Source organism: Chroicocephalus ridibundus, chromosome 1 (assembly GCF_963924245.1).
Source record: "Chroicocephalus ridibundus chromosome 1, bChrRid1.1, whole genome shotgun sequence".
NCBI classification, from domain to species: Eukaryota; Metazoa; Chordata; class Aves; order Charadriiformes; family Laridae; genus Chroicocephalus; species Chroicocephalus ridibundus.
In genome coordinates this window covers 110,017,910-110,045,346 of record NC_086284.1, presented here as the reverse complement: position 1 = coordinate 110,045,346, position 27,437 = coordinate 110,017,910, and the positions used below count along the sequence as shown (strand labels likewise).

General features: G+C 37.6%; 2 protein-coding genes across 3 annotated transcripts in view; one reads left to right on the top strand and one right to left on the bottom strand.

The window, feature by feature from the left end:
* CHODL (chondrolectin) overlaps positions 1–12,766 on the top strand; it is a 34,362-nt gene extending 21,596 nt beyond the window's left edge. The window contains exons 2-7 of one of the 2 annotated variants that reach the window (XM_063356395.1): positions 1,134–1,446; positions 2,216–2,373; positions 5,664–5,711; positions 6,223–6,306; positions 7,970–8,072; positions 12,248–12,766. In XM_063356395.1, the coding sequence (XP_063212465.1) occupies positions 1,134–1,446; positions 2,216–2,373; positions 5,664–5,711; positions 6,223–6,306; positions 7,970–8,072; positions 12,248–12,332 (791 nt within the window). In that variant the 3' untranslated portion in view covers positions 12,333–12,766. The remainder of the gene's footprint in view (positions 1–1,133; positions 1,447–2,215; positions 2,374–5,663; positions 5,712–6,222; positions 6,307–7,969; positions 8,073–12,247) is intronic. The other variant, XM_063356471.1, reaches the window with a different exon arrangement.
* A 4,868-nt stretch (positions 12,767–17,634) lies between these two features.
* TMPRSS15 (transmembrane serine protease 15) overlaps positions 17,635–27,437 on the bottom strand; it is a 59,204-nt gene continuing 49,401 nt past the window's right edge. The window contains 7 exon segments of the mRNA XM_063341098.1: positions 17,635–17,805; positions 19,474–19,613; positions 20,541–20,636; positions 20,908–21,089; positions 23,003–23,177; positions 23,600–23,649; positions 27,128–27,223. Coding sequence (XP_063197168.1) covers positions 17,635–17,805; positions 19,474–19,613; positions 20,541–20,636; positions 20,908–21,089; positions 23,003–23,177; positions 23,600–23,649; positions 27,128–27,223 — 910 coding nt within the window.

The following is a 27,437-nucleotide window of genomic DNA, read 5'->3' as shown; positions in this document are numbered from 1 at the left end:
GGATGTGGCTGCTGCTTTCCCCATTGCTCGTTCAACCAGTAGCACAGCCGAGCAGGTATCCCAGTGACAGACGGGTCACTGACAGGGCCACCACACGGATTGCTGAAGACAAGGCACTGCCTTCAACAGCACCCACGTAAAACATAAACATAGGCAGCCAAGTCCCTGTCTCCGTATTGGCAGATAGAGATAGAAGGTCACTAGGGACACAGAAGTCCGGACCCCCCCACACCCCCTGTTTTACATGTGACTAGTCCTCTTTACACAACTTTCTGTCCATTCCTCCCCATTCCCTAACCCTGCATGGTCCCTCATCAGATTGCTTAGTCCCTCCAACATCCCAAGCCCCCAGTTTGCAAAGTCCTGTTTGCCTGCAGTTTCTTGGTAGCCCACCATTTAGTGTGTCTGACGAGGTGATTATTTTTCTTGGGTGTTTTTTTTTTTTCTCCATTATGTTTTTCTGTCATGTTTCTGTCTATGTTGTTTATGGCTTCCTCCTTTTCTTATTATCCATTTTTACACTGGAAAAGTTGTTGACCAGATACCCTTAAAGGAGCAGACACTCATATTCCACACACCCTTTACAGGTTTCATTTAGGCACGTTGTAGTGCGGAGTAGCTGTGAGGTCCTTGTGAATACACCCTCTCAAGGTTAGATAGCAGGATTAAGGAAACACTAGCTTCTTCCCACCATTAAAATTGAGAATTTTAAACTTTTTTTTTTTCTGGTCAGGTAGCTTTGATTATTAAATAGAAGTGGAATTGGTCCACTAGTATGAAATAGTTAAGAAAACACCATCCAAACAGATCTTGGCTTTAACAGAGGGGCCTGATGGTACAGTCATTAAAGAGGAGAATATTTTTTTCTAGAAGTTAGTGAGAGTCTTCAGTGTCTTGGAGAGTTTCACAGGCCTTGGGAAGAAAGCCACAGATAACCATGAACTGTATGATATTTGCAATTTAAATAAAAGTTAATGTTTTCAGCAGTATCACTGTATCATCGTCTTTTCAGAGAGGGGCACAAGAAAAAAAACTACTCTTCTCCATCAGTGTATTCACGCTGTGTTATTTTTTGTTTTCATTTGTGCTATTCATTGGTATACTTTAAACGCTCTCATTTTGATGTTTTTCAGGTCAAAAGGTGTGCTATGGCGGTCTCAAGCATTCTTGCTACAAGTTAGCTTATTTCCAGGACTTGTCTAGACGCGTGGGCTTTGAGGAGGCCCGCCAAGCTTGTGAAATGGATGGTGGGGCTTTGCTGAGCCTGGAAAGCGAAGCTGAGCAGCAACTAATAGAAAACATGTTGCAAAACCTTACCAAATCGGGCTCCGGGATTTCTGATGGTGATTTCTGGATTGGGTTGTGGAGAAGTGGCAATGAACTAGCCACCTCAAGTCCTTGCCCCAACCTCTACAAGTGGGCAGATGGAAGTATTTCACCATTCAGGTAAGTCTGTAAAACTGGTTATTGAGGTTTCGTAGAAAGAAATGGAGAGCGAAATGGCTGGCAAGTCAAGTTTTCCATAAAGAAGCTTGGAGACTTGCTGCCCCATAAAAGTTAGTAACACGACTCCTTAACTTCTCCAGACAACAGGGGAGCTGGCAGCCAGGGTTTTGAATTTGAAGCTGTAAAAAGATAGCATAGTGTAGCTTCAGCCCACAATTTTCTTTGCTTCCGTCTCAGGAGTTTGCCTTTGTATGCCTTTTCGGAGGTTTTTATGCCCCACATAGAGGATTTGGGATGTGGTCTGAAAGCACACAGACAAATTCTGCAAGACTCTGGCCACCTCGAATCAGGGAGCCAGCCAGCAAATAAATTAACGCATGTTACTTAGTGTAAATGGCTCTGTTTATACCCTGTCTTTTGAAAAGCTTTTAATTTCCTGATTAAGCAAAAGGCCGGAGTAGCAGCAGCTCACAGGACTCAGGCCAAAGGGACAGGTAAGAGACAGATAGGAAGGAAAACAGGTAACAGCAGTATAGTGTTATTTCTGCATAAGTGCTTTGGCAGTTCAGATTTTTTTTTTTTAAGATCCAGAGATGTGGAGCCCAGCCCCTAAACTCCTTTCATGAAGGAGTTATGGGAAGTGCCGCATATCTTTGAAGAGGACGGGGCCATTGGAGTTGACTTGTTTTCATTGATGTAAACTCCTTTGCTTGGCTTCCTGATGAACCTTACCTTCAAAATTTGAAAGTTTTTCTTTGTGTACCACTAGAAATTGGTATACAGATGAGCCTTCCTGTGGAAGTGAAGCCTGTGTTGTGATGTATCATCAGCCGACTGCAAACCCTGGTCTGGGAGGGCCATACCTTTATCAATGGAATGATGACAGATGCAACATGAAGCACAATTTTATCTGCAAGTATGGCCCAGGTAGGTGAAACTCAAGTTATATTTCACAGGTGGGACGCTTTCTTAGAAAAATAACTGCCTCTTTCTTGTGGCCTGTGGTACTGATTCCTTCAGTGTCTGAGTGGCTGAGCTAACATTAACAGGCATGTAATAAATCAAATCTACTGGTAGTTTAAGCAAAAATACCTGTATCCAGTAAGAATGTTTTCAAGGCTAGCTTCACTATCATGCATTCCCAGACTTACTTTAATTCATTCACTAGTCATTTTGTTCTCCAAAAAGTGTTTTAAGTGGCCATTTTCTACTTCCCTTGTTCACTATCAAGTAGGATGACCAAGATATCTCTTGGTCCTACTTTAAAAAAAAAAAATTACCCTGTCCTTGTAGTTGCAGACCTCTGACGTTTTATACCAATTTACGTGTGATGGCTGTTTCTAACAGTTTTGGATTACAGAAAGAAGTTCCAGAACAGCAAGAAGAAAATTCTGCACTCATACATGTAGATTTATCGATAGGAAAAGCAGACGCACACTAGCTCAGATGGTGACAGGAAAAGCCAGGTCTTAGGCAATTTGGCTGTACTTCCAGACATGACATAGGTTGTGTATATGTCAGTAGAGGAAATGTGAACTATAAACTAGAACTCTGTGCAAACAGAAAAAGGACATGAAAAGTAAACTTTCAAGTTGAGCCTGTAACAGTTTCTACTTTTGGGGGTACTTACAGTAAATGAAAACATGTCTTTCAGCAGGATCATGGAAATAATTTTAAATAATTTATGGTGTCTGCTTTTCAAAAACTAAGCTGAAAGTCAGAATGCATATGAAATCCTACTCTTAGCAGCTATTTGATCTACCCAGTTCTGCAGTTTCCTACCTGCTTTCTCCATGCTCATGACCCAGCAATAATCACATTCTTTGTAGGGAACGGTCTGTAGAGATCCAGACTATTTTCTTCCTTCAGTTTTGGTGGATAGATAGCTTTCTCACTGTCTAGTATCTTAATGCAGATATTAATGGCAATTAATATTGCAAGCAAATATTAAATACTTGGAAGGCTTGATATACCCACGCATTTCATCCTACCCCCCAAATCTGTTCCTCCTTCTAAAATTATTGGTGATTATTTCTGTTTCATGATGATCAGTTATCACCTTGGTCACACAGGCCTTGCAAGGAACTGTGATGTATACAATTTTATCACTTTTACAACCGATCACAGTTATTTTGAAATAGGAGAAAACAATAAAAATGTTTTAAGTTGTTAAAATAGCAACATTTTTTATGTCAGAAAATGCAGGCTTGATGAAAAGGGCTCAGTTTCAAGTATATTTCATATCCTTAAAAACAAAAAAATTTAAGTGAAATAATTATTCTGTAATAAAGAATTACTTACCATTCTAATTACGATGTGTTGAAGATTTTTTTTTTCCTGAAAAAATGCCAGGTATTTTGGATTGGCAGAAAACAAAGTGATAACAGTAACAATGAAAATGAATTTATGTTTCTTTCACTATGTTGAGATAGATTAGTAGTGTATAATGAGGCATATAATAAGGCAAACAATATATAGGTAGATTATTATTAGGACTGACATTGTTATGCAGCTAGATAGAGTACTGCTGAATTGTAGCTATTTGCTTTTCAAGCTGTAGGAATTGTGCTCTTTAGCTAAACAGACTGTTCTCCCAAAATGTATTTTTCTATCACAGGCAGAAGAGTAGATGCAGAAATGTATACAAATAGTTATATGACACTTCTTTCACTGCCTGAGGGAAGTGCCACAGTGCAAGAAAATTACATTTGCGATCTAAAAACTAGTGAGAATTACAAATGACCTTCCCCCCCCGCCCCCAATCACTGTAATAGCTTCAACGTCAGCCATTTGCAATACAAAATACAACCATTTTACTGGGAGTATTAAGGTGCTACATGCTTATTGAATTTCGCTTTGTTATCTGAGTATATTGTTTTTCACAACTTTCCCGTCTGTTTTGAGTATATGGTGTGCGATACCAGTCATAAGCCAAAACGCAGAGGTTGTAGGTGACCACGATGAAGTTACATCCAATTGTGTCAGCAGCAAGTTCGGGGCAGCCCTTGTCAGGCAGTCTCACTCAAGCAGCAGCTATATTTCTGGTAGTCCCTTTCAGTTTTTTCTAAGCCCCTTTTATACTGCCTCCCTTGACAGCATTTACTGTTGCAATGTTCGGTCTGGCTTTAGATCATATTGATCATTCAGCGATCTTTAATTTAATTATAGTTGGTAATTGCAACCACATTTAGTTCCTGTCCAGCTCCTGTAGGTTTGATTATGCAATCAAATTAAAAACTCATCTCCTCTTCTGCTGTCTTGAGCCAGCAACTCAGTTCTTTGTGCTGTTTTGATATCTTTCTTTATATATGGCCAAGCGTAGCCAGTTTTTATCAGATGAAGGAATTGCCTTTGTTCTGGTAGGCTTTATTGCTTCTTCGATTTCTCCCAGCATTTTGTGCTTATCAGGACACTTGGAACTGCAGGCTCATAGCTCTATTCTGTTAATATGATATTATGATAAAGGAATGGTATTCAAACAATCGTGCAGATTCCACTCCTATGGCCAATATGAGGTAATTAGTTCTGTAATCTTTGTAAACTTTTTGTTGTAACAATATCCCTAGCAAGCTTCTGCAATACAGCTCAAAGCCGTGAGGTGGTTCTCTAGTTTCTGGTGCATTATGAGAAATATGATACTATCACTCCTCTTCCGGTAACTTCACTTCTATACGTGATGCATTAGAACCCGCTTCCCATGATTAGTATTGTAGGGCTGCCTGTTACAAAACCAAACTACCTGAAGCTGACATCTAACCTCAAAAACTTGTGCTGCTTTGTTTTGCTTCATAGCCAATGTTCTGTAAGCGTATTTTTGAAAATGTGCATAAGATTTAAATATTAATCAAGAGCACTTCCTCTCATATTGTTTTAGGGTCGTGTGCACAAATGAACTTTTGAATATGTTAGGAGTTTTATTCAGCACAAGAAATTAAGGGATTAGGTGATTTATCCAGTAATTTAGGAGAAGCCACCAAGAAATGGAACTAGAATGAGCTATAGCCCTTTTCTAAGTGTTGAAAATATATGAACTGGAAGTGATTTGACATTAGTTTGCGAATAGTCTTTGGTAAGAAGATTAAATGTTAAAGAATTAGTCAATTATTGTTTTTGGATAATGTATCTCTGCGATACTGCATGCAAAATAATGAAAACATCTATTTTATTGCACACACTTTTTGTTCTTTAACAATTGATTTCAAATATTGATTTAACAGATAATGTCTTAGAAAAAGAATTAGGGGACAGAGCGGAGCCAGATCACGGTAAGAAATTTTGTAACATCGAATTGAGTTGCAATGGTAAATACATAAATATAAGGATAGCTTACAAGAACCTCCAAAATTACTCAAGTTTAACAGACACAGTTTAGAACTGGAACATGTGAAAAATGAATCCTTTAGAGAGCAATAACTACAAATATATGGCTATTGTTCAGAATAGCACTGCTCATCATTCTTGTTCCAGATGTAATCCCAATTTTGGAATAAAATCTTTTCTATATGTTTATATCCATCAGTTTAATCAAGCCTGAAAATGTTAATTTTTCCAATGTCAATTAAGATATAATTACTATTAATTTATTTAACAACATAACAGCCATATTTTGTACTCACTGTTTTCATAAAATCACAGAATCATGGAATCGCCTAGGTTGGAAGGTTCCTTTCAGATCATCTAGTCCGTCCATCAACCTAACACTGACAAAACCATCACTAAACCATATCACTAAGCACTACGTCTACCCCTCTTTTAAATGTCTGATATCCTTTTCAGGTATCTTTCCAACAGTGCCAGCAGGAAATCCTTATGACACAAGCAAACCAGAAGATCAGTATCATGTTATTGCAACTGAAACAGGTAATATGTTCATATGAATTTACTGTTCTGGTAAAAATATTAACAGTGGAGTCAGTTAAATTAATCTTTAACAGTTTCCATTATTGTCAGTGGGAGGAAGCAGTCTATTTCCCCAGGAAGTGCCCTGAAAAAGTATACTTTTGAATAACATTTCAAGAGTTTTAGTCAGTTCTTTTTGTAACTGTGGAAACAAATTATTTCCATATCTCCCCAAACTTTGATCCAAATTTACAGGTTAACAGTCCGTGAAATTGCACCATTGTCTCTGACCCTGGTGACTCTCTGTCAAGACACAAGGTTTCACCGGTGTTCACCCAGCTGTGGAGTGTCACCTTCTAGGCTGTGGTAACCTTGTCTCTTTCCATCTCCTCCCCACCTCTTCCCCAACTTGTGTAACAAACATATGGTGCATACATTATCTTTTATATCTGATACCTGGGCTCACAAAAATGGCACAAATGAATATTTTCTAGCAGGCAGGGCATAAAGCTTTCCGTTGTCTGCAGAATGAGCACTGTGACATAGCTCCCCTGAGCGTTCTGTGTTTTAAGGAATACCACATGCCAAAGGGAGTTAAGGGCTTTGCTGAGATTTCTAGCAGAGAAGGCTCTTGGTATTTTGAAAATGGATACCCGCTGCCTAAGAGCTTGCTGTAATGCTCCTAGCTACTTCATTTTGCAATTTATGTCCTTAACAGAGTCCTGTGGTTCATGACGAGTTGTAGCATGGCCTTAATTCAGCGAATTTAACATCTCTGAGGAGCAGCTCAGGATTTTACAGGATTACAGTATGGGATTATGGAAAACTGGCACTCCCTTTCCACTCTTGTTGGCTGGATTTGAGCCATTTTCCTAACTGATGTTCCTGTTGTTTGTAACTCCAGAGGAATGAATATACTAATTAACTGTTTTTTTGAAATCAATAATCCTGTTTATACAAACCATGCAAAGACTCTGTATCTAAAAACTCATAAACAAACCCAATCTGAATATTCACATTTATTCTTGCTAGTGAAAATATGTTCAAAAGGGGACAATGGGTAAGAAAGTCCCCACAATTTGTATGTTAAATGTATACTCTTATAAAACATGGGCGTATAGTTACTGAAAACCAGGCAGACCCATTCTGGAAGTTGTAGACCCCATCCTCTATTCTAGGTAGATAATAGTCTCAGTTTGTACGTTTTCCCACTCCTTTGGCCCAGACACCTGCAGGGGAGCACCTTTAGCCCTTTCCTCATTAGTCAAGGAAAGTGTACCTTTGCCTTTTAAGGGGAATGGGGACACAAGAGCTGGGTTTGTTCCTTTTGTGGTCCTGCACGCATGGAAATCCAACATGCAAGGGCAACTGAGTAGACAGGTTATATGGCCTGTAAAAATAATAGGCTGTGAAATGTACTCGCTTTAAATATTTGAGTTTTCAATTACAAAATTGGAAATGTCAGAATTTAAGTCCTTAAGATATGTTTTGAACATTGCTGGAGAAGTGCTATTTTATTCCTGATATTGCTGAGTCATCTTTTGGAGCTCTTCCTATAGAAGAAATGTATAAGTGTTCTTTTGTGTAACTTAATGTGTTTCTGATATTTTAATCCAGATTTTTACTCACATGGTTAAGAATATTTCAACATGGGAGACATTAATGAGAACTTTTTGGTTTGTAGGTATAATTCCAAACCTAATTTACGTCGTAATACCCACTATACCATTACTGCTGTTGATACTAGTGGCTTTTGGGACTTGCTGTTTCCAGATGCTTCATAAAAGGTAAAGTATACTAATCCAAAATGGTTTTATAATGCAGAATTCATGTTTCCATTGGCAAGCTATTCATACTGAAGGACTGCTTACGTCTGTCCCCATATATGCAATTAAGCATCTTTTCATCTGGTAAATCCAAGTCGTTTACAGCTGAACGTTCACCATCAGGCTTTTCCGCAATGCACTGAAATAGTTCCAGGTCTCTCAAAGTATATTGCCACTATGACTTCATCTCTTTCTGAAGAAGGTATCTTTGCTGACCATTTGATAGGCTGAGCTACTGGCAGCACTTTTCCTTCACCTCTTCCATCATTATTAGCACCTACACAGCACCTGGGGTTTGGGGAATAACACTGGGGTGCTCACTGATAGAGGGCGAACTCAAGAACTCACCTCAGTTTCTGACCAAAAGTGCCATTTGTTTGAAGGATAAACCCAAGGGGTCAGCAGCTGTTTAATGCTGTTCCAGAGCACATCTTATACCTATGACAGATGAGCCACTGGAGCAGATAAATCGAAAACAGAAAGCAAACCCATGTTTTGAGCCACACGCCAGTGCCACTCCTTTGTACAGCATGTATCTGTCAAAAAAAGATGCATAAAGTAAATAGACATGTGTACATAGATGTAGTACCAAACAGTTGTATTATTATGCAAATAAGAAACATTTCAGTCTATGGAAAAGGATATGTTTTGATTCACGTTTTAAAATTCTTGGAACTTTTTATCTTTCTCAAAATGTGATATACCAAGATATGACAACATATAATTTTTTTTTTTTGAACTAATCTTTCTGAAAATTTTAAGGATATCTTTCATTCTGCAGGTCTTGGGGTTGTTTTGGGTTTTTTTTTTTTTTAGGAAGCGTTCTCAAATTAATGCAATCCAGAAAAGTTTAAAGTGAAATATGTCTTATGTATAAACACTATTTTGGCAAAATGGCAAGAGTGATAAACAGATTCACAAGCTGTTATCCCTCTTGAAGAGCAGGAATACTAGTAAGGAATATGACACCACTGTTTTAGGAAATTAGAAGAAAAAAATCTTCCTTACTTTGAGTCTTTACTTTTTCTTTGTGGTTTTTATTTTGCATTTTCTGCAAATAGCTGAAATACCTTATTTCAAGTAAGAAAACACTCCAAACACTGCTAATATCTGTATGAGTGAGCGCAGACTGATGTTTGCAGCACTCCCTAGTGATGTGTCTCATTGAAAGAAGTGAACACAAAGATATTATGAGGTCTTCATCGTAAAGTAGATTGTGTCTTTGTTATGCACTTTCCTATAAAGAAAAGGAAAATGTGCACTTTCCAACCTGTCTTATGGCAGGTGAATTCATTATTGTGAAAGGTTGTCTCCAAGCCTCAACACTGGGGCTGTAGAAGGTTGGAAACTCAAGGCAAAAAGAGTAATAAAGGAATCATATGTATAACAATTACAATGATATACGTAATCTAAAGCTGGAACCCTTATTACGGTGGACCTGGATTTCTTGGTAAGTATGACATACGTGTTCATATCTTTTCTAGTAGCTCTTTCTCTCCCGAGAAAAAGTTCAGCTCTCGAATACTCCTGGGAAAACGATGAGAGATTCATGGCCCACTGAAATCAATAGAAATAGTAGTGTCGACTTCAGTGAGCTTTGATCAGGCCTTTGATGCTATAGCAGTTCATCCAGAAGTAATTCATCTGAACTTCCAAGACTTAAAAATTGCATGACACAGATATTGGAAATTCAGCTTGGAAGATTGTACTCTTTGTCTTAGCTGATTAGTTTGGTAGATTAAGTGATACAAAAATCAGGGAGAAAATGGATTTGAATCAAAACAGATGTTTTTTTTCAGAATGTTCATTTTGGCTTGTACCAAAGCTTTTAATTTAAAAAAATAAACCAAAGATTCATATAAATCAAAAGAGGATATTCTGGTATCACAAAAAATGAAGTATTTTTTTTTATCTGTTGAAACATAACTTTGTTTTTAAAAAATGTTTCCACATCTATTTTCAGTTATATTTCCAGATATGACCCACCTTGCAAATCACTTTGGTTCATCACAAATACACAGTTCTTGGGTAAAAAGCAAATCAAAAAAGAGGCAACCACTTGAACTGATTATCTGGATATTGTAGAGCTTTAGGAAAAGGATTCTGTCCTGCTGGGGAAGGAGGGATCCCCAACTTTCCAAATGAACCTGACTTCTCATTCTTTTTTAGGCTTCCACAACATGGTGACCTTTCCTCTGAAAGCCACAATCCATGGCCAACCAGGACATGCCTAGCTTGAAAGGTCATGACTAATTTTGCCTGGCGTTGGGCTCTTAAAGGGTAGTAATAAGGCAAAGCAAAACATCTTCCCTGTAGCTACTAGAAATGATCAGCTCATTCATGCTTAGATGCTCTCCCTTTCATTTCTTCCAGGGAAGCAAGGAGAAACTGCTTCAAAGACCCATCTCCATTATCATCTGAATGCCTTGCAGAAAGTTTAAATTCCAACCTGGTATATTTCTCAGTTTCTATGATTGCATTTGATGGTCAAAACAGCGATATGCTCAAGCTATTTGTTGCATCTTCCTTACCTTTCTTACCAAAACCTGTTTCCCGAACCAGACGTATAGCTGTTGAAAATCAGCATAGGTTCACTGAAGAAAAATTCAGTTTATACAGCTAAAGTTCTGATCCAAGGTATTTAGAAATTGTTCCTGCTGTGTGGCAAGGAATTTTCATTCAAAGAACTTCATCATTAATTTACAAAATATGCCTGATTTTACTGCATTAATCTGGAAGGAAGTAGTGAGTCAGTTTCTTAAAGAAAGAAGTGCTGAGACTACTTGATTCATTGCGATTGCTTTGTTTATAGCATTGTGGCCTGATCTAAAGTCCACTGAAACCAATGGGAGTCTTTTCAATTACTCCAATGGGCTCAGGTACATAATGCATTACTTTGTAGGACTTCAGAGGTAAGTCTGGAGGGACTAAAAACTACTGTACCGTCCAGCTCCCTCAAAGTACATTTTAAATCAACTCAGACTCGCTTACATTTATGCACCAGGAAAGGAGTAAAACTGAACGTACAGGACTGTTGGGATCTTGACTCTCAGGTTTCCAACTTACAGAATTATGTAGGGCTACTTCTCCTCCTCTGGTTTTTACTTAATTGGGAAAAAACATCAGTGTGAAATATTCTGGCCAGAGACTAAAACATTGTGGTTGAAATGCAGCTACAGTGGCTCATGAAGTGCCTTTTCTTTGCAGCAAACTGCAGTGTACTGTCATCTGCCATCTAAGTGAGGGAAGGTGGTGTGTTGTGGCAGCTGTAGCAGAGATGCTAACCATGTGGAAAGACTAACATCAACTTACAGAGTACCTCAGGGCTCCCTGTAAAGATCAGACAGATCATTTTTGCAGTAGTTTTGGAACCAGTTTTATCTTTTTTATTAAAAAAAAACCCAAACACAAAACCTATTATTGACAGTTCTGAATGAAAACTAGGTCTAAGGAAGCTTTCCACCAGTCATTCATTGCTAGGAGTCTGATTCATGTGCCATTACTCCATTAGAATTTAGGTCAAGACCTGAAGGGAAGAGGCTTTCTGGTGTACCAGTAGATGCTGTCACCCATTAATGTACGGCGGTGACGGGGATGCAGCTCAGGATGTGTGTGGGCAGGGTTGCGGTAGCCCCCCGGGGTGGGTGGGCTGCACCCCGAGCACGTTGGACATGGGCTCAGGAGTGTGTGTGCCCCCGTCCCCCATAAGTCCCCCCAGACAAGGCAAGCACCCAGCCTCCCACCACCCTGGTCAAACAGTGTCCACGCCCCTCTCTGAAAGGACCACTCTGTGAGCAGGTGTGGATGAATGTGAACTGAAAAAAAAGGGGGGGGGGGGAAAAACCATAAAAAAACCTGAACAAAATGGTCCGGGTCACTTCAGTTCATTGGAGGAGCGCTGCTAAGCAGGGTGGTCTGGTAACTTTGGTAGCAGTTGCTTACCTCGACCCACCGCTGGGGTGCTGTGCTTGGTGCAGCATGGGCCACGGCCCTTTTGTGGATGGGGAACCCATGCTATGACAGCAACAAAGATGGCCTTCCAATAGGGGAGGACATACCCAGGTCTGATCACGAACCTGAATCAGGACTGCTAAGGCACACGAGCACTGAAAATAGTTTATATTTTTATCTTGCAGTAAAGGAAGAACAAAAACCAGTCCAAACCAGTCCACACTATGGATTTCAAAGACGCCTAGGAAGGACAGTAGCATGGAGGTATAATGATTTACTGACTGAAAACAAGGCAAAAATAACATTTTGCAGTCAGGCTGTATTATGATGTCGTCTAAGAACATTGGCTTGGAATGGCTTGAAAATGCAAAGGATCTACAAGAACGAACTGTAAGCTCCCCCTTGAGGCAAATGTTCAGATCACTTTTATATAATGTTTGGTTATTAATTCAGTAACAAACTATGCCATGCTAAATAAAGGGTATGTGTTTATTTTGCTAAGAGATGTAAGTTAGCTAGTATGTGAGCAATGAAATGAACAGAGCATTTGAAGTTTTTATGGGGAAATATCTACAATGTATCAGTTTTAAGACTGTTTGTAGTTAAACAAACCCTCTTTGTTTCCTTTAGTCTCTCATGCATTGTAACCTAGTTGATGTACTGTAAATGGAACTGACAATTTTACAGTGTAACAATTATTTATCTTTGCATAAACATTTGATACAAAATATTTGTTTAGTATTTATTTGCACACTTAACACAGCTTTTGATCCTCAGGCACACTGATTATTAAATATTAACACGGACGCTGGCAGAGATAGCCACCTTGTTGTGACATCGATCTGATGTGGCAAAATTCAAGGATACAAAAAAATCATTTGATGTCATATAATGAATCCACTTTGCCAGGGAATAACCATAACTTTTTGACACATTCAAGGTCAACACAAGTAACTTGGCAAGTGATACCTCATTAATGAGATGTCCTTTGAAGGCAGCCATTACTTAAGTAAAACATTTTTTTTTTTTTTTACCTTTTCTGAGGAAAAAAAAAATAATATCACAACGGGAAAGAGTTTAAGATTAAAATTACTTGTTTCAGTAAATCTATGTTAAAAAGAAATCAAAGATCATTTAAATACAGCTAAAGGTTTGTTAGGAGTAATGTAATGTTGGATCAAAGAGACGACAAATGGCTTTTCTTGGAAGTGGCACTAATAGATTCATCCCAGCATTACTCAGACTATTAGCTAGAAAAGCTAATAGTTATTGTGTTAGAAAAGCTAAAAGTTAATTGTGTTAATTGATAGAAAGATTTAGAGGTAACCTTGATGCATTTAAAGTCGTCTTTTAGGGTTATTATTAACGTCATTAACGTCCCTTCTCCTTGGTTGCTTAGGGGCTTTCTGCGCTGTGAGAATGGTTTTAGCAGTCGTTGGGAGCAGACCTTGGGGTGGTAGCGATGGCACTCTGGCTGATTTGTTGGTGACAGCCCGGTGCTGGAGCTGGAAGTGAAAAGGGGTTCTGCTGCAGTTGCAGCAAGCGTTCAAGAGCCTGAGTTCAACCTAGCTGGCGCTACGTCATTACCACAGATTCAAAACTACCGCCGGGTGGAAGCTGGGGAGCGATGGACAGAAGCAGAACTGTGTTACTCCTGGGGTTGCCTACGCTGTGCTAGCTGATGTTGACCACAGCTTGGAGTTCAGAGACTAATGTGTATCAATGTTTCTGAGTAAAGGAAAAGCATTTAAAAGTTCAATACCGCTAATACAAATTGTGCAATGCTATTGCTGAAGCACTCTTGGAAGCATCTTAACGTTGCTGTTAGGCCATGTTTTTACTCCCTCTTTGAAGAAGCCGTCCTCTGTACTTCAGGTTAAGTATTGCTATTCCTACTTAAAATACTCTGTAGTTTTTCCAGTCACAACTTCTTTCTTTGCTTGATTCCGTACTTTATTTTCCTTCGTAGTGATTGTAAATAGAGAGAAAATACTATGATCCTGCATGGTCACCAAGACCAGAATTGTTTTTCTCCTGACTTAAGCACTGCTTAACTCAATGGAGGGCAAGAGAGTCCTCTTTCTTGGGAACGGTTGTGGTAAAAAAAAAAAAAAAGAATTAGTTCTTTTTAATTGTCTTGGAGGATAAACTTCCTTTAACTTAATTGAAGGATTAACTATTTCTTCGTACTTTGGGACTCCAAAAGACACATAAAGATGTAGCAATCAATATTACGATTAATGCAGCAAAAGTTATTTCTGTGCAGCAATTAAGAGATGCAAATACCTTTAGATGCCTGTCTTATGGGGTGAAGGTGATTGCTGGGCAGTTACCAGCATGGACCAGTCAAACTCTGTGTGACGGAAGAATGGGAAGCGGCACACAAATCTTTTATTATAATGTACTCAGATTCTATATGTAAATAAAAAATATTCATTATTGGGGCAAAATATTTCCATATCATATCACCTGCTTAGGGGAAGGAAGTAGTTTCCTTCCATGTATTTCCTTTGCTTAGGATGTTGTTCCTAGATACCAGGTGAAATCTAAAGACACTTAAGAATCCTGTTTAGAAGACTGCAAATGGTGCACAGATCAAACTTATAGTCTAATGACTCCCACCTTTAAGTTGGTGATTCTTTTCCATGCAAAACATACAAATCCTACACATACACAAATTCTTTCATCTGTATTTCCCTTATTTCCCCCCACAAAAGGGAGATAGGAGTAAGGGTAAAAGAGGAAAGGGGGAAAGATAGGTGTGTTGCACACTTGCAGAGAGAATACCTAGAAATTAGACTTTATGCTGGTATTTCCTTTGGATTTTGTTGGGGCTTAGAGAATCCAGAAAAACAACAACAGGTACTTACGCATCATGGTCCATTAGTGGAAACAGAATTGCTATTTAAAAAGAAAAAGTGCTCCAAAAAACCCCAACCAACCAACCAACAAAAAGCCTCAACCCTCTCTGTCCTTCATATTCACATTAAAATCTACAGAATGGAGAAAGGAAAATTATTTCCAATTTCAGGTGGCAGATTTCATCAACTAGAGCCACTTCAAATGAGCTTGACTTTTACATACAGCTATGGGGTCCCCTCATGCTGACCACATTCCCTTCTGCTCACTGCCCCTCTAAATCTCTTCCAAATGGCAGCTGTAGGTGAGGGGAGGAACTGAAGGATGAACTGTAAACCTTAGCTAGTCCTCAGATGGATGGCATGGCTTTAGTTTGGCATTTTAAAAACATTATACTCCCACCGCCCCTATTTTCCCCAGGGAACAGATTTTTATTTTTTTTTTTGCTTAGTGATCTTGGCCTCTTACAAGCATCTGAGAGAGAAAGCTCTTGTTTCCTTCTTTAATCTTTTAAAGTTTTTTGGTTGCAGGCACGTGTAAGTCAACATCAGGTTTCCACCCTCTATTTCAAAGTATTTTGGCTCTGTGACTCAACCGAAACTAATCTATGCTGCCCACGTGTTTTAACATAGTAATAACTGTTTTCTCCACAGGTTTATATGCAGGCAACTGAAGTCATGGATGCTGAACGAAGGCTAGAATGTGGTCGGCTCAAGTTACGTTAGTTCTATCTAGACATAAATTAGTTGAAATAAAATGCATATTTTTAATTATACTGGCCTATATTACATATATGTTTCTATACCAGAGTTCATAATATGAAATTTTTTAGTCTGAGGGGGTGGTTTATTAATGTATACCTCAAAATACATCTATGCTTTGCATTTTGGGAAGCAAAAAATACACATAAATAAAAGTATATTACTGTATTTCTGGAAAGCACATTTTCTAGTGACTGTATCTGCTTTGAGTTGGGTCTCATATTTCATTAACAGACTGAAACACCATTTATGATAGTGATGTATGGTAAATAATGCAGAAATCATGTTGCATTTTAATTAAGCATTTTAACGTAATTGCTTCCTCGGAATCAATTTATACTGATAGCAGAACGCACTTTATTTTCGGTGACTGTTTTCAAGCAGAGTAACGGAAGAAACAGTAGTCCACTGTGAAAGCTAGGATTTGCAGCTTTAACATTCTGATGTTAAAAACTATGGGGGTTTATATGGAAGAAGGTGTCTGAAACACCTTTTCTCTTCTCTCTGGCTTAATTACACCTGCCTGTGTTCCTTGTGGTCACAGATGTGTTGATAATGCGAAATATTTTGGTCTGGACCTAGTCCGCTAATGCTTATGAAGACCTGAAAACAGTTTGAGACTTGATATTTTTTTTTATCGGTGACTGCCAACTTGTGTTTGTAAGCCAGCCTTGTATTTTGAGCACTTCCTATCTGCATTTAGCGTTGTAAGCACCAAGTGGGGAAGCTCCTTACACAAATCATACATCTATATGTATGTGTGTAGATACACATAAACAGTCAGTTAGAATGCACTTTGTATTTTCATGCAGAACTTTGGAATTAAAATATATTAGATTCCCACACTGGGCTGAAAACAGAAATAAAAGAAATGCATCATATTACACAAACATTAAGACACCATTGAATTTAAGGCATTTCAACAAGTAGGTAGTTATATTTTAATAGAAACCTATTTAGAAAAGAGCTCAAGAAGAGAAAAAAAACCCCACTTTTTTGTTCTTCGTATTCTTTCACCTTTAGACTGCTGTAATGGGCTGTCGTGATAGTTTTTATATAAAGCATAAAATCAGTATTAAAAGTCACCAGTACAGAAAAAGCATGTAATGTATCAAAGGAACCCCGTTCCTTTTTATTCACCGGCAATAGCTGATACTCATTATTGTCAGATGTTTTTAAACATTACTTTTTATGAGAGGAAGTTGCAGTGTTGTGAATCTGTGCTTGGGTGTACACAGCACATATCTATAATTGCTTGAATAACTGCCAAGACACTTGCTTAAAAAGAAAACTAAAAAGCTACATTCAATCCTTATTTAACTCTATTAATTCCAAACGAATTACACAAGAGAGAACTTTTGGCTTACATTCAGTTTATTCATTAGAAAGCAGCATGATACATGATCAGCCTTTATGCACAGTCCATAGACCTCATTCCAGAGCTTTTTGTAATTTACAAGACAGAACTCCCATGAGCCCAGTTTAAACTGATAACGTATACCTTAATTTTGATATGTGTTGAGATAACTGAGAAGAGTTACCTATGCATTGAAATGAAAATTCACGTTGAAAAATACAGTGTCAAGACATAAAAACAGGTAGTGTTTGGCCTGAAATTAATAATTTATACCATATCTCAATAAAGCATTTGCAGTTTGCAAACTTTTTTACTGCCCGTGCTTTGTAAAGCCCTCCACTGGTGTTGAAAGAAACTGTTTCCCCATGGTCTCACACAAAATAAAAAGTAAAATGATAAAACTATTTGTTAACAACACCACAGCATCTGCATTGAAATATTGCTCTCAATTGGTAATAGAGTTCTCAATTATTAATATTTTCCTCCCCAAAATTTAAATATGTGTTCAGTTTCTCTAACTGTAAGATTGGAATACCAGTGGTTTACATCACTAATACAATGGCTTACTTTCAACCTTTAAATTCTATTTCTATCACTAAAAATTATCAAGCTAATAGATGATTGTTTTGATCCAGTCTACAAACATGGTGACACGAACATACACTCCTGGTCTTTTGGGAAGTGCACACTCATAGCCAAATGATGTTACACCAACCAAAACCCACTTGTTACCATCTTCAAATGTCAGAGGACCACCTGAATCTCCCTGCAATATGAAATTCAAAAGTTAGAAGTGAACGGTGTCAACTCTGAAGCAGAGCCTATTTATGACATTTTGTTTGTGCTGATCCTTACTCATTGTAGACATTGTATCCATATATATGTGAGAACAATATGACTTCTTCCATGTGGAAAAATTCTTGAAATAATCGATTTCCTTTTCTCCTTTTTTTTTTTTTTTAAAGCATGGGATCTTATGCTTTTAACAGTCTTTCCATACAGGACTGGGTTTCAAATGATTTTTTTTTTTTTTTTTTTTTTTGCTTACTACTTTCACATTTAGCCCTTCATCTTTCATAAAGCCTGGGTAAATGTCTAGGATTATTTTTTAGTTGAATCTATTCAGCCAAAATGCAGTTCTATTTTTGGTCAACCCAGAGTTTCTGCAATTTCAAATTTCAAGAAAAAGTCTGGAAGATTCACAGAGGAGGAGGTGTCCTTTTCTCACACCTCCTTCTCAATAGTTTAGCAGATGTAGCATTGCAATAGAGCGTGGGGAGACCAAATTTGACTCATCTCACAGCCTGAGTGGGGGATGGGTCAGCCATGAGTGTCTTGTTTTGGTGAGAAAGAAAACAATGACGGTTTTTCATTGTCTATCAAGTTAGTTGAACCAGTACTATTTTTGTCTTCTCACAGCCCTGTGAATGGTTCTTTACGGGAGAGTTCTGCAAGGACTCAGCTGTTAAAATACTTCTGCCCATAACTCTAGGGCATCACAAAAGTTCAAAGGCTGTGACAGCAGCCTAAAGGCTGAAGCACTATCAGGACTCAATTGTTCATCTTTGCTTATGGTTGAACGGTCATTGATCACAACGCTGGTCACTTGTACTCTATATCAGCCTATGGTGCTACACCGTATGAGGTTCAGAAGGCAAAAGGAAAGAGGAAAGCCAAGAGGCTGAACGAATGGTAAGTGAAATTAGGCTTGCATACACTCCACCTTCTCAACAAAACCAGCCAAAGTCACTGCACCTGATGAAGGCTTAGGTTGTGAGGGCAAGGCAAGAGCAGTTAAGTGAGAGTGCTCCTCGTCAGACATGAGGAGAACCAGCCAGTCTCCATGCCATAGACTCCATGTTGCTGGAAGAAAAATTACATGACAGCCAACTCTGACTACGTCCTCAAAAAGAAGCCATGTGTTGTAAGCAGAGCTGGAACAGATAAAGACTAGATCCCCAGGAAGCAGCATATGAGATCAATGCAGAAAGGCAACCTACCCTAAATACTGTGGCATCCACTTACAAAAGGTCTCCAAAGTCTACAGATTCTGGGAAAAGCATCATTGCGCTCTCTTTCCCTGCATGAAGCATTTCTGAGTCTTCAATCTATTTGGTATTTATTTCTCTGTACTCTGCTTTTCCCTAAGCATGTCCCTCTTTCCTCAGCAGTAATTATTCAAAACTTAGTGCAGAAAATTTCCAGTCCTCCTATTTATCTCTGTCTATGGTTGTTTATGTCAAGATGATACAAAATAGATTTTTATCTTTTCAACTTGTATCTTGATAAAGGATTAAATGGGCAAAATACTGTAAGTAGAAATTATATTAATGGACAGTGGTTCTGGTTTTAATTATCGGAGGATCAAGGACCATTTTATTCAGTAATTAGATGTAGTGTATGATAGCAGTCGAAACAAGCCACTTGTATTTACCTGACAGGAATCCACTCCTCCTATGTCATAACCTGCACAGATCATATTCTCAGTAATAGTATATTCTGGCATCTGTTGTTGGCATTTTTCATTTGAAATGAGAGGGACCTCTGCTTCTTGCAGTATGTCTGAAGTGGGACCTGATGAAAATACAAAATACTTTTACCCACTGTAATAAATACATACAACCCGCTCGGAACACCAATGGTTTTGTTCCTGTTCCAGCATGCTGGGCACGCTACTGAGCAGCAGGAAGCCCTGCCTCACTGCTGTATTATTCAGGCTTGTACCCCTGTAACACAGTCACTGATTAAACGGTGCTCATTAACAGAATCCTGTCTTTTATTTGTGTAATGGGACTGAATTTGGTTATAATTAAATCAAGATTACTACAATCAATGACTATGAACTCACTGTGGGGAGATCTAAGGGGTAATTAAGACCTTAGGAACTTGGATTGTCCAATGTTTCCTCACTATTCATTGTGTAACTTTTATTGACTATTTCAAGTTTTTACAAAAATTTCTGTTTCTAATTCCCACCCAGAGTTATAAATGCAATTTCATTCTGAAAATGTAGATGCAAATGCGTACGAGCAACTGTGGGAATGAAATAGCATGTTTATTATTTCACAGGGGCTCCAAATCTGGTGCATATGATATACAAACAGAACCACGCATTTCAAATTACAGTCAGTACGCTTGAATTCTGGGAAAAATCGTTTGCATATTGTCAGAAAGAATAACCTTCCTTCTCCCCACCCAATATCTGGAAATAAGATGTACGTATTTCATATTGAGAAAAGTAGTCATCATAACTTCTAAGAGCATGCAATAAGCTTTTTTCTCATAATTTAATGATCTTAGATATGTATATTTTTTCTAATAAATATGTTATAACTCTATTACTTTGCTTAAGAGAAGGAACAGTGGAGAGGGATAGTTCCCAAATTTTCATATAGAGGAGTACCTCTCTAAACTATTCAATTTTAGCAATCCTGTGGAATCAGGAACAAGCTTTCCCTTACAGCTTCATGCCTGTCATAATTTTCCAAGATGATGACCCACCTTCGTTCATAATAGTACCCCAGCCAGCAATGGAGCAGTTAATTCCTGGTAAAAACTGTTGATTTTTTTCCGGTAAGCAGATAGGTTGTATGTAATCTGTGAATGAGAAATAAGCAATCAGTTTCAACCTCTTCCCTGTATTCAGGTTTTTATGAAGTTATAAAGTTTTATGAATTAATGTACATGTAAGAAAGCATACATTAATTCAAACCCACTTTTTGGGCAAGATATCCAGGAAGTACTGGACTGACTCCAGAATGATTAGGTTGTAAAAAATGTACAGCCACCCCATCACCCTCATGTGCTTAGCACCGTTAAGGTTTTGCATAACAGAGTAAATCTGTTTTATGGGAAAATAACAACTCACCTGTATATTGCACTTTGTATTGAAGGTGCATGACAGCAATATCACTATTTTTTGTACGCTTCACATAATGAGGATTTATAACTATTTGATCAATGTTTCGAACTACTGTTGAAGATTGTATCATATCTGACTGGTCATATAAGCCAAGAACTGCTTTCCATTGAGATGGTTTTAATTGCCTCCTAGACGTTGAAAGGAATATTCACAATTATGAGTGATTAATGAAAGTTTTGAAAAATATGTTAGGTAAAATGCTAATCTTTAATCTCATGTTAATTCATAGCATTCGCACATTTTGTCAAAATAAATAGAATGTAGTGGATGTGCTTACAATTTTGTGATACTAACACTATCTTAAACATCCCCACCGTAGAAATATGCAGTTGATTTTTTTATGTTAAGCTCATAATGCATTATTTATAAAGAATTAATCAGACAGTAGTGCAGAGGAGGAAAATACTAAATTACAGTGGCTTTTTAAACACTGTGAAGAATACTGCTGACTGCCCACCAGGCAATTAATATCCATTCCCGTTAGAAAATTATTATGGAATATCTAAAGAATAATTGGTCTAAAATGTCATTGGAAATGCTGCAGCTCAGACTCAGAAAATTGGTCTCTTAATTTTTTAATCTAAATCAAAAAAAGATATGCTAAGACAAAATCTGCATTTTTTGCTGAGCTACGCATGCTGGTTTGAGACTGTATTTACGTTAGAGAACTTAATTACTTTCTATTTTTTAATCAACAAGTTCATAGTTTCAAAAATATGTTTCCAGCCTGATTGTTGTACTGAATTGGTTTCTGCTGATCTTTTGGTTTGACATCAAGAGGTTATCTTGTTCTAAACGAGGAGCGTTTAAGTTAAATGTTCAGAATTAAAGTGTGAAACTGTAGGCTCCCACTTAGGTAAATTCCAGCAAAGTCAAGATGATAAAATGAGATTTAAGCGAAAGTGGAAAGGTGATTTAAGTGCAAAGGAAGTACCAAGACAGGTGTGGATTTATTGTGTGAAATAAGAGGGCTTGATCCTTTTCATTAGTCTTTGTGTGGAATATAGCTCCTGTCATGCAATGAGGCAGCATTAATGTATTGGCATAGTCTCCACTGCCTTGCTACTTAGCTATTTATAATGAAAGCTCTACTGTAATTTTGAATACTAATGGTTTTTTTTGCCATTCCGGTTTCTAGGTGTCTTCTACAGCACTCGTTTTTATTATAGTTGTTATGGAAGAAACCCCTAGAAAATATTTAAATATGCATCACTTCTTTGAATGGTACAAATAACACCATCTAGGGGATACCCACTATTGCCTAATCAATGCACACAAATCAAGATTCATTCCAATGATGCACAGTAAGTCTTGATCAATCTATGATAGTATACAGGAGGAACAGGCAACACTGACTTTACCTTTATGAGGTATGATGTCATCCTTTATAGCACTGGCAGGCATTCAACTAGTTAATGGAGGCCCACATTAATTACGGGTTAAGTGCACATGGTCAGTATTAATACCATATATTTAAAGTGCAATTCTTCATTGTTCAGAAAATGCTGCTTAGTTTCCACGATTCTTTGCTTTAAAGTAAGGACTGAGGGTTTACCAGAAAGCAAAGGAGCCTTTAGCTGCGCCCACAAGTGATTCAAAATACAGTAATTAAACAGTCAGCTGGCTGTTACTTTTTTATATCAGTGTCACAAATTATTCATAATCTGATGCCTCTTTAGTGAACCTGCACATAAAATAAGCGTTTCATCATCATGAAAATCAAAAAGAAAAGACATGGCATGTATGTCATATGCCATCACAAATAGTTGGAAAGATGCCCTGGAGTCAGTGGAGAGAAAGAGGCACTTGTGAATTTATATTAATTTTATTCTAAAGTAAGCACCTAGAAACCCTCTAAAAAGTGCCGCTCTCCAGTGATTTCAGTATGATCCTTTGAAAGTGTGTTTTGCTCTATACAGGATTCATCAATGGCTCTGGTCGAACTTCAACCCCGCTTTACTGAACGGCTTTCCACCATTTGGATACCTGCATGTTGTGGGAGTATCAGAATGCGCTAGCTTCTGAGTGCAAGGAACATTACCCATATACACAGTGTGCTGCAGTCACCAGCCATTCCTCACTGACAAGGGAAGCTCCACAAACAGGTCTGGAATTAAAATGGAGTGAAACTATCCAAGGCCAAGCCTCTCTTCTGGCATCACTTCCACCTACAATCCTTGTTCCATTGTTCTGAGATACCAGGTGTTTGCCACAAGCTGTAAAAAAAAAAATAAATATTAAAAAGTAGATTTTTTTTTTTTGCATTTATTAGACTATCTGATATTCCTGGAAAAATAGGCTTTGTCGTATCTGAACTACTATTCAAAAATAGTATTACTGTGGAAAAAAGATAGGTGTTTTATAGCTGAAATGAAGATGCCACTGTATAACTTGGATTTAGACGTATTCTTTCCTCACACCTTCTGGATTTTTTATATATGTGTTTTCAGTATAGACCTGTCTCTAGTGTATACTTTGAAAATAAGTGAAGACTGTAAATTTTCCCGTGTTTATATCATTACGAGTATAGCTTTTATAGTTCATTCCCTAACCTTTCAATTCAAACTATAAACATTACGCTTTATGGACTGAACAATTTGATTTCTGTGTGAAATATTCCCAGAGTATGTGTACTTACGTTTAATGTTACATTGCAGATGAACCACCAGGTTGTTCAAACAGTGCTCTCTAGAATGAAAGTGCAATTAAATCACAAGTATCTGCATACCAGGTAACACTAAATGACTATCAAATATACATACGTACACTCACATATATAGCTTATATACATTTATACAGATATATAAGTACATTGGTTTTTCAGCATCAAACTGATAAGTACAATATGTTGTCCTACAGTTTTTATCATATTTTAATTATAATTATACGTTATATTATATATAATATTAAATGTACATATTCCTCTTCAATGAACATTTAATTGGTCTCTGTTATGGAAATAAAAGTAGACTCCCCTTGTGTTTTAGGGAAACGAGTCATCTGTCTGTGACAGATTCTCAATATAATTGTAACTGCATTTGGTTTTTCTACCTTTTGAGATGTTTTCAATACCTTACCACTAGAGATCAGTGTGACCAAAGAATTTAAGAGATTAGTTTGATATCACTGTATCTTTCTTACTTAGATTATAATGCACTCTAAAATATATAGCTATATATACAGGGTTAGAAATTATTTAGCAGAGATATAAAGCCAGAGTCTGAAGAGCACAAGACCACAGATCAAAACTACTCAAGTGTTTCTGATACCCAGAGGTTTCAAGATTATCTTCATAGCTTGTAATGAATCTGAACACTTGGGACAGTGTGTGTGCTAGCAATTTAAATCTGATACATACAGAAATAGAGAAAAAAAAAAAAAGTCTGCCAACGGCTAGTTTACAGTATGCATTTCCACATAATTTTTAAATAGAAAAAGGGAAGGATACTTCAAACATGATATGGTATTATGTATCCCTCACTGTGTTTGCTCTAAAATTTGATATCTGTTGTGAGGGAAATAATGCATGACGTGACCCAGCATTTTCACAATGACCTAGTGGTGCAAGAAGGGCAGGTGGGAACTGTAACCACCCCCCACCTCCCCAGTTAAATCTTCACTACAGAGGGGGTAAGAATGAGATATGCCTCCAGCTCTGAGTAGTCTCACATAGCCATTTTCCACTTCAAGATAGATTTGAGCATAATTTTAAAGCTGCAATTTAAAGAGTGGAAACCTGTGTTTTGTATTAAAATATATTACAAATTCTGTAATTTGTATTCAAATTTGTGTTGACTTCATAAGGATGTCCCTTGGTGGTGAGACAAACATCAAGGAGGACACCCAGAAATGCATAAACCCACAGGAAACCAACACCATCTTCTGCATAAACTTCATAGCAACTAAATACTCTTGACAAAGCTCCCTCCATAGGCTTTAAAATGGTGGTCAGTGGTACTGTATATTAGCTCCTGTATCTGGTCCCATGCTTTCTCTTATGCAGATGCATAAACTAGCCAAACTAACATCCAACGTGTCAGATTTGTTCCTATTTTTTTACACTGAAGCAGGGAGTCACATGCAATGAGCGTCTTTGCCCCATCACCAGTACCTACTGATTGATTTAGTAGAAATGACTTCATGGCCATCTGCTTTTTCTTCTTTCTGAAGCTATGTCCCAGTATGTAAACCACTTCCTTGCCTGCACTTCAGTTCGCCAGTCCTCAGTTGCCTCTTGGTCAGCACAGGAGAGTCCAAAAGGCAACAGAGGTATTGCGTGTGCCTCTCTGAATGTCATCTATGGAGCAGCGCGCTGGGCAGAAATCTGGAGTAGCTGGGACATCTGTGAGTACGATCTTCACTTAGGACTGGCATAAGCAATTATGCCTGTGGAATCTGCTCACACAGGATCTTCAAGGCAGGATTTTGCCTTGTTACAAAGCTATCCTGCCAAGAAATACGTTACCTAAAGGCATCAGAGAACAGTTTTGCTGTCTCTGCCAGGACAGCTTTCCAGTCCTATTATATGTGCCCTCCTTTGCTTCAGTGGTAGTTAGGCTTGAATAAAGACCAAAGACAATGTGAGAAATACATTTTATAGTTTGATTACCAGTTAATGAATATGGGTTTTTTAATTACCAAATCTGTGTGATCTTTCTATCATTTATTATACGTACAAAAAAAGTGTGTGCATCTGTAATAGTGTCACCCTGTAATATGATTCCTATCAGCTGTTTAAATGAAGCATGGTAGAAGATACCTATTTCTGCAACAGAAATACAACTAAGATGAATGAATTTATTCCATTTCCTCCTGCATTAATCACTTTTTAGTGTTTAATAGATATTAAGAGAAGACATCTTTAAATCATTACTGCTCTTTAAGATCTCTTGTGGCAATGCTGGTTTAGACATCCACTCAAGAAAGAAAGAAAAATAGCTTGCAATGATAGTCCATTAGTTTAAGATACTTTCACCACCAGTGAGAATGATAAATGTTTGGGATTAACAGAGTATAATTAGAACATAAAATGTATCTTTTTTTTTTTTTAAATGTAGATAAAATATAACATAGCAAATTAAGAGTTCTCTCCTGCTTTGTTACTATGTGGTATGTTTATAAAGGAAACCTGAAAGAACATGGACTCTTGCCATCCTCAACATGGTTTCAGCATTTTGGCAATCAGTGATTTTCTGCCACGCTACTTCTGGTAGTATTCCAGGAAAGTGTGTATAATAAACCCTCTTATAAGCAGAAAGACAGTAATTAAACTCATTATATATTCTTTTTTTATTTGATGATCGCAACCCTTTCTCCTTTAGGAGGTGTACCGTAAATCCCAGAATTTCCTGAGAATATAATCCTGTGCTACTGTTACATTTTCATTTAATCTACAAGAAACGCTACCACTTTGTAGGACCCTTCAGAATCCCTTCAGCTGTTACTTGGACTGAGAAAGATTAGAATATAATCGAATGTATTCTGAGGATCATCTCATCTAATGATTCACTTCTAAATGTGGAAACAAATCATTTTTGAGTGGGGCTAATTTGTCTAAATATAGGTACCTGTCTGTGGATTGCTTACTTTAGCAGTTCACACTTAGGACTAAGTCTGTATCGATAATGCCAGTGGATTACAGACTCATGGATTATCGACTCGTATTTCAAGAAATGCCTTGATGGATCACAATTTGAAGTGCTTATTTTTCTCTATTGTTTACAGTGAGAACCTAGTGTGATAAGTACTATATAACCACGGGTGAACGCCACTCCATTTTAATTCTTCTACTATATTATATATTCATAACTCAGAGATTTCTAGATAAGAAACGTTCTGTAAAAATAGCAGTACTTATCGTTTTCACAGTAAATGTATAAGAACTTCACTTAAGATTGTACTGAATGATAGCTAAAAATGTAGCAAGCATCTCTCTCCTTTAAAATTTACAATAGATGGACAAGAATGGAAGGGGGAAGAGTGAGTTAGTTGTCCAATGTTACACAGAATTCATCAGTAGACAGAGAACAAAACCTAGATATGTTTATAGGCCAGACCTCATACAGAATCGTTACCTCTCAGATAAACTTGAGCTAGAAGTTAGTGTATATTCATCACCATACTTCAAGTTATCCTTTGTATGAGGAAGAAGCCTCATTCTACCCACCTTTTTGTAAATATTAGGCTGTGGTTAGCTGCTTTGGTGATGTAGACAAATGGGCCATCTCCAGTGAATAATACAGCTGATGATGCATTTGCATCCCTGGAAGGAAAAGACACACACATGCATATTGGGAATGTTTGGGAAATTATTATACTGGTAGAATTAATTGCATATTTTTTTTCCTGAAATAACGACTATTTATCATGAGGCTTGAAACTCACGTGGATTAAAATGGGGTTCACCTACTTTCACTCTTACATTTATTGTAAGATTTCTAATGATACAATAATATTTAAAGAAACAGAAATTAATT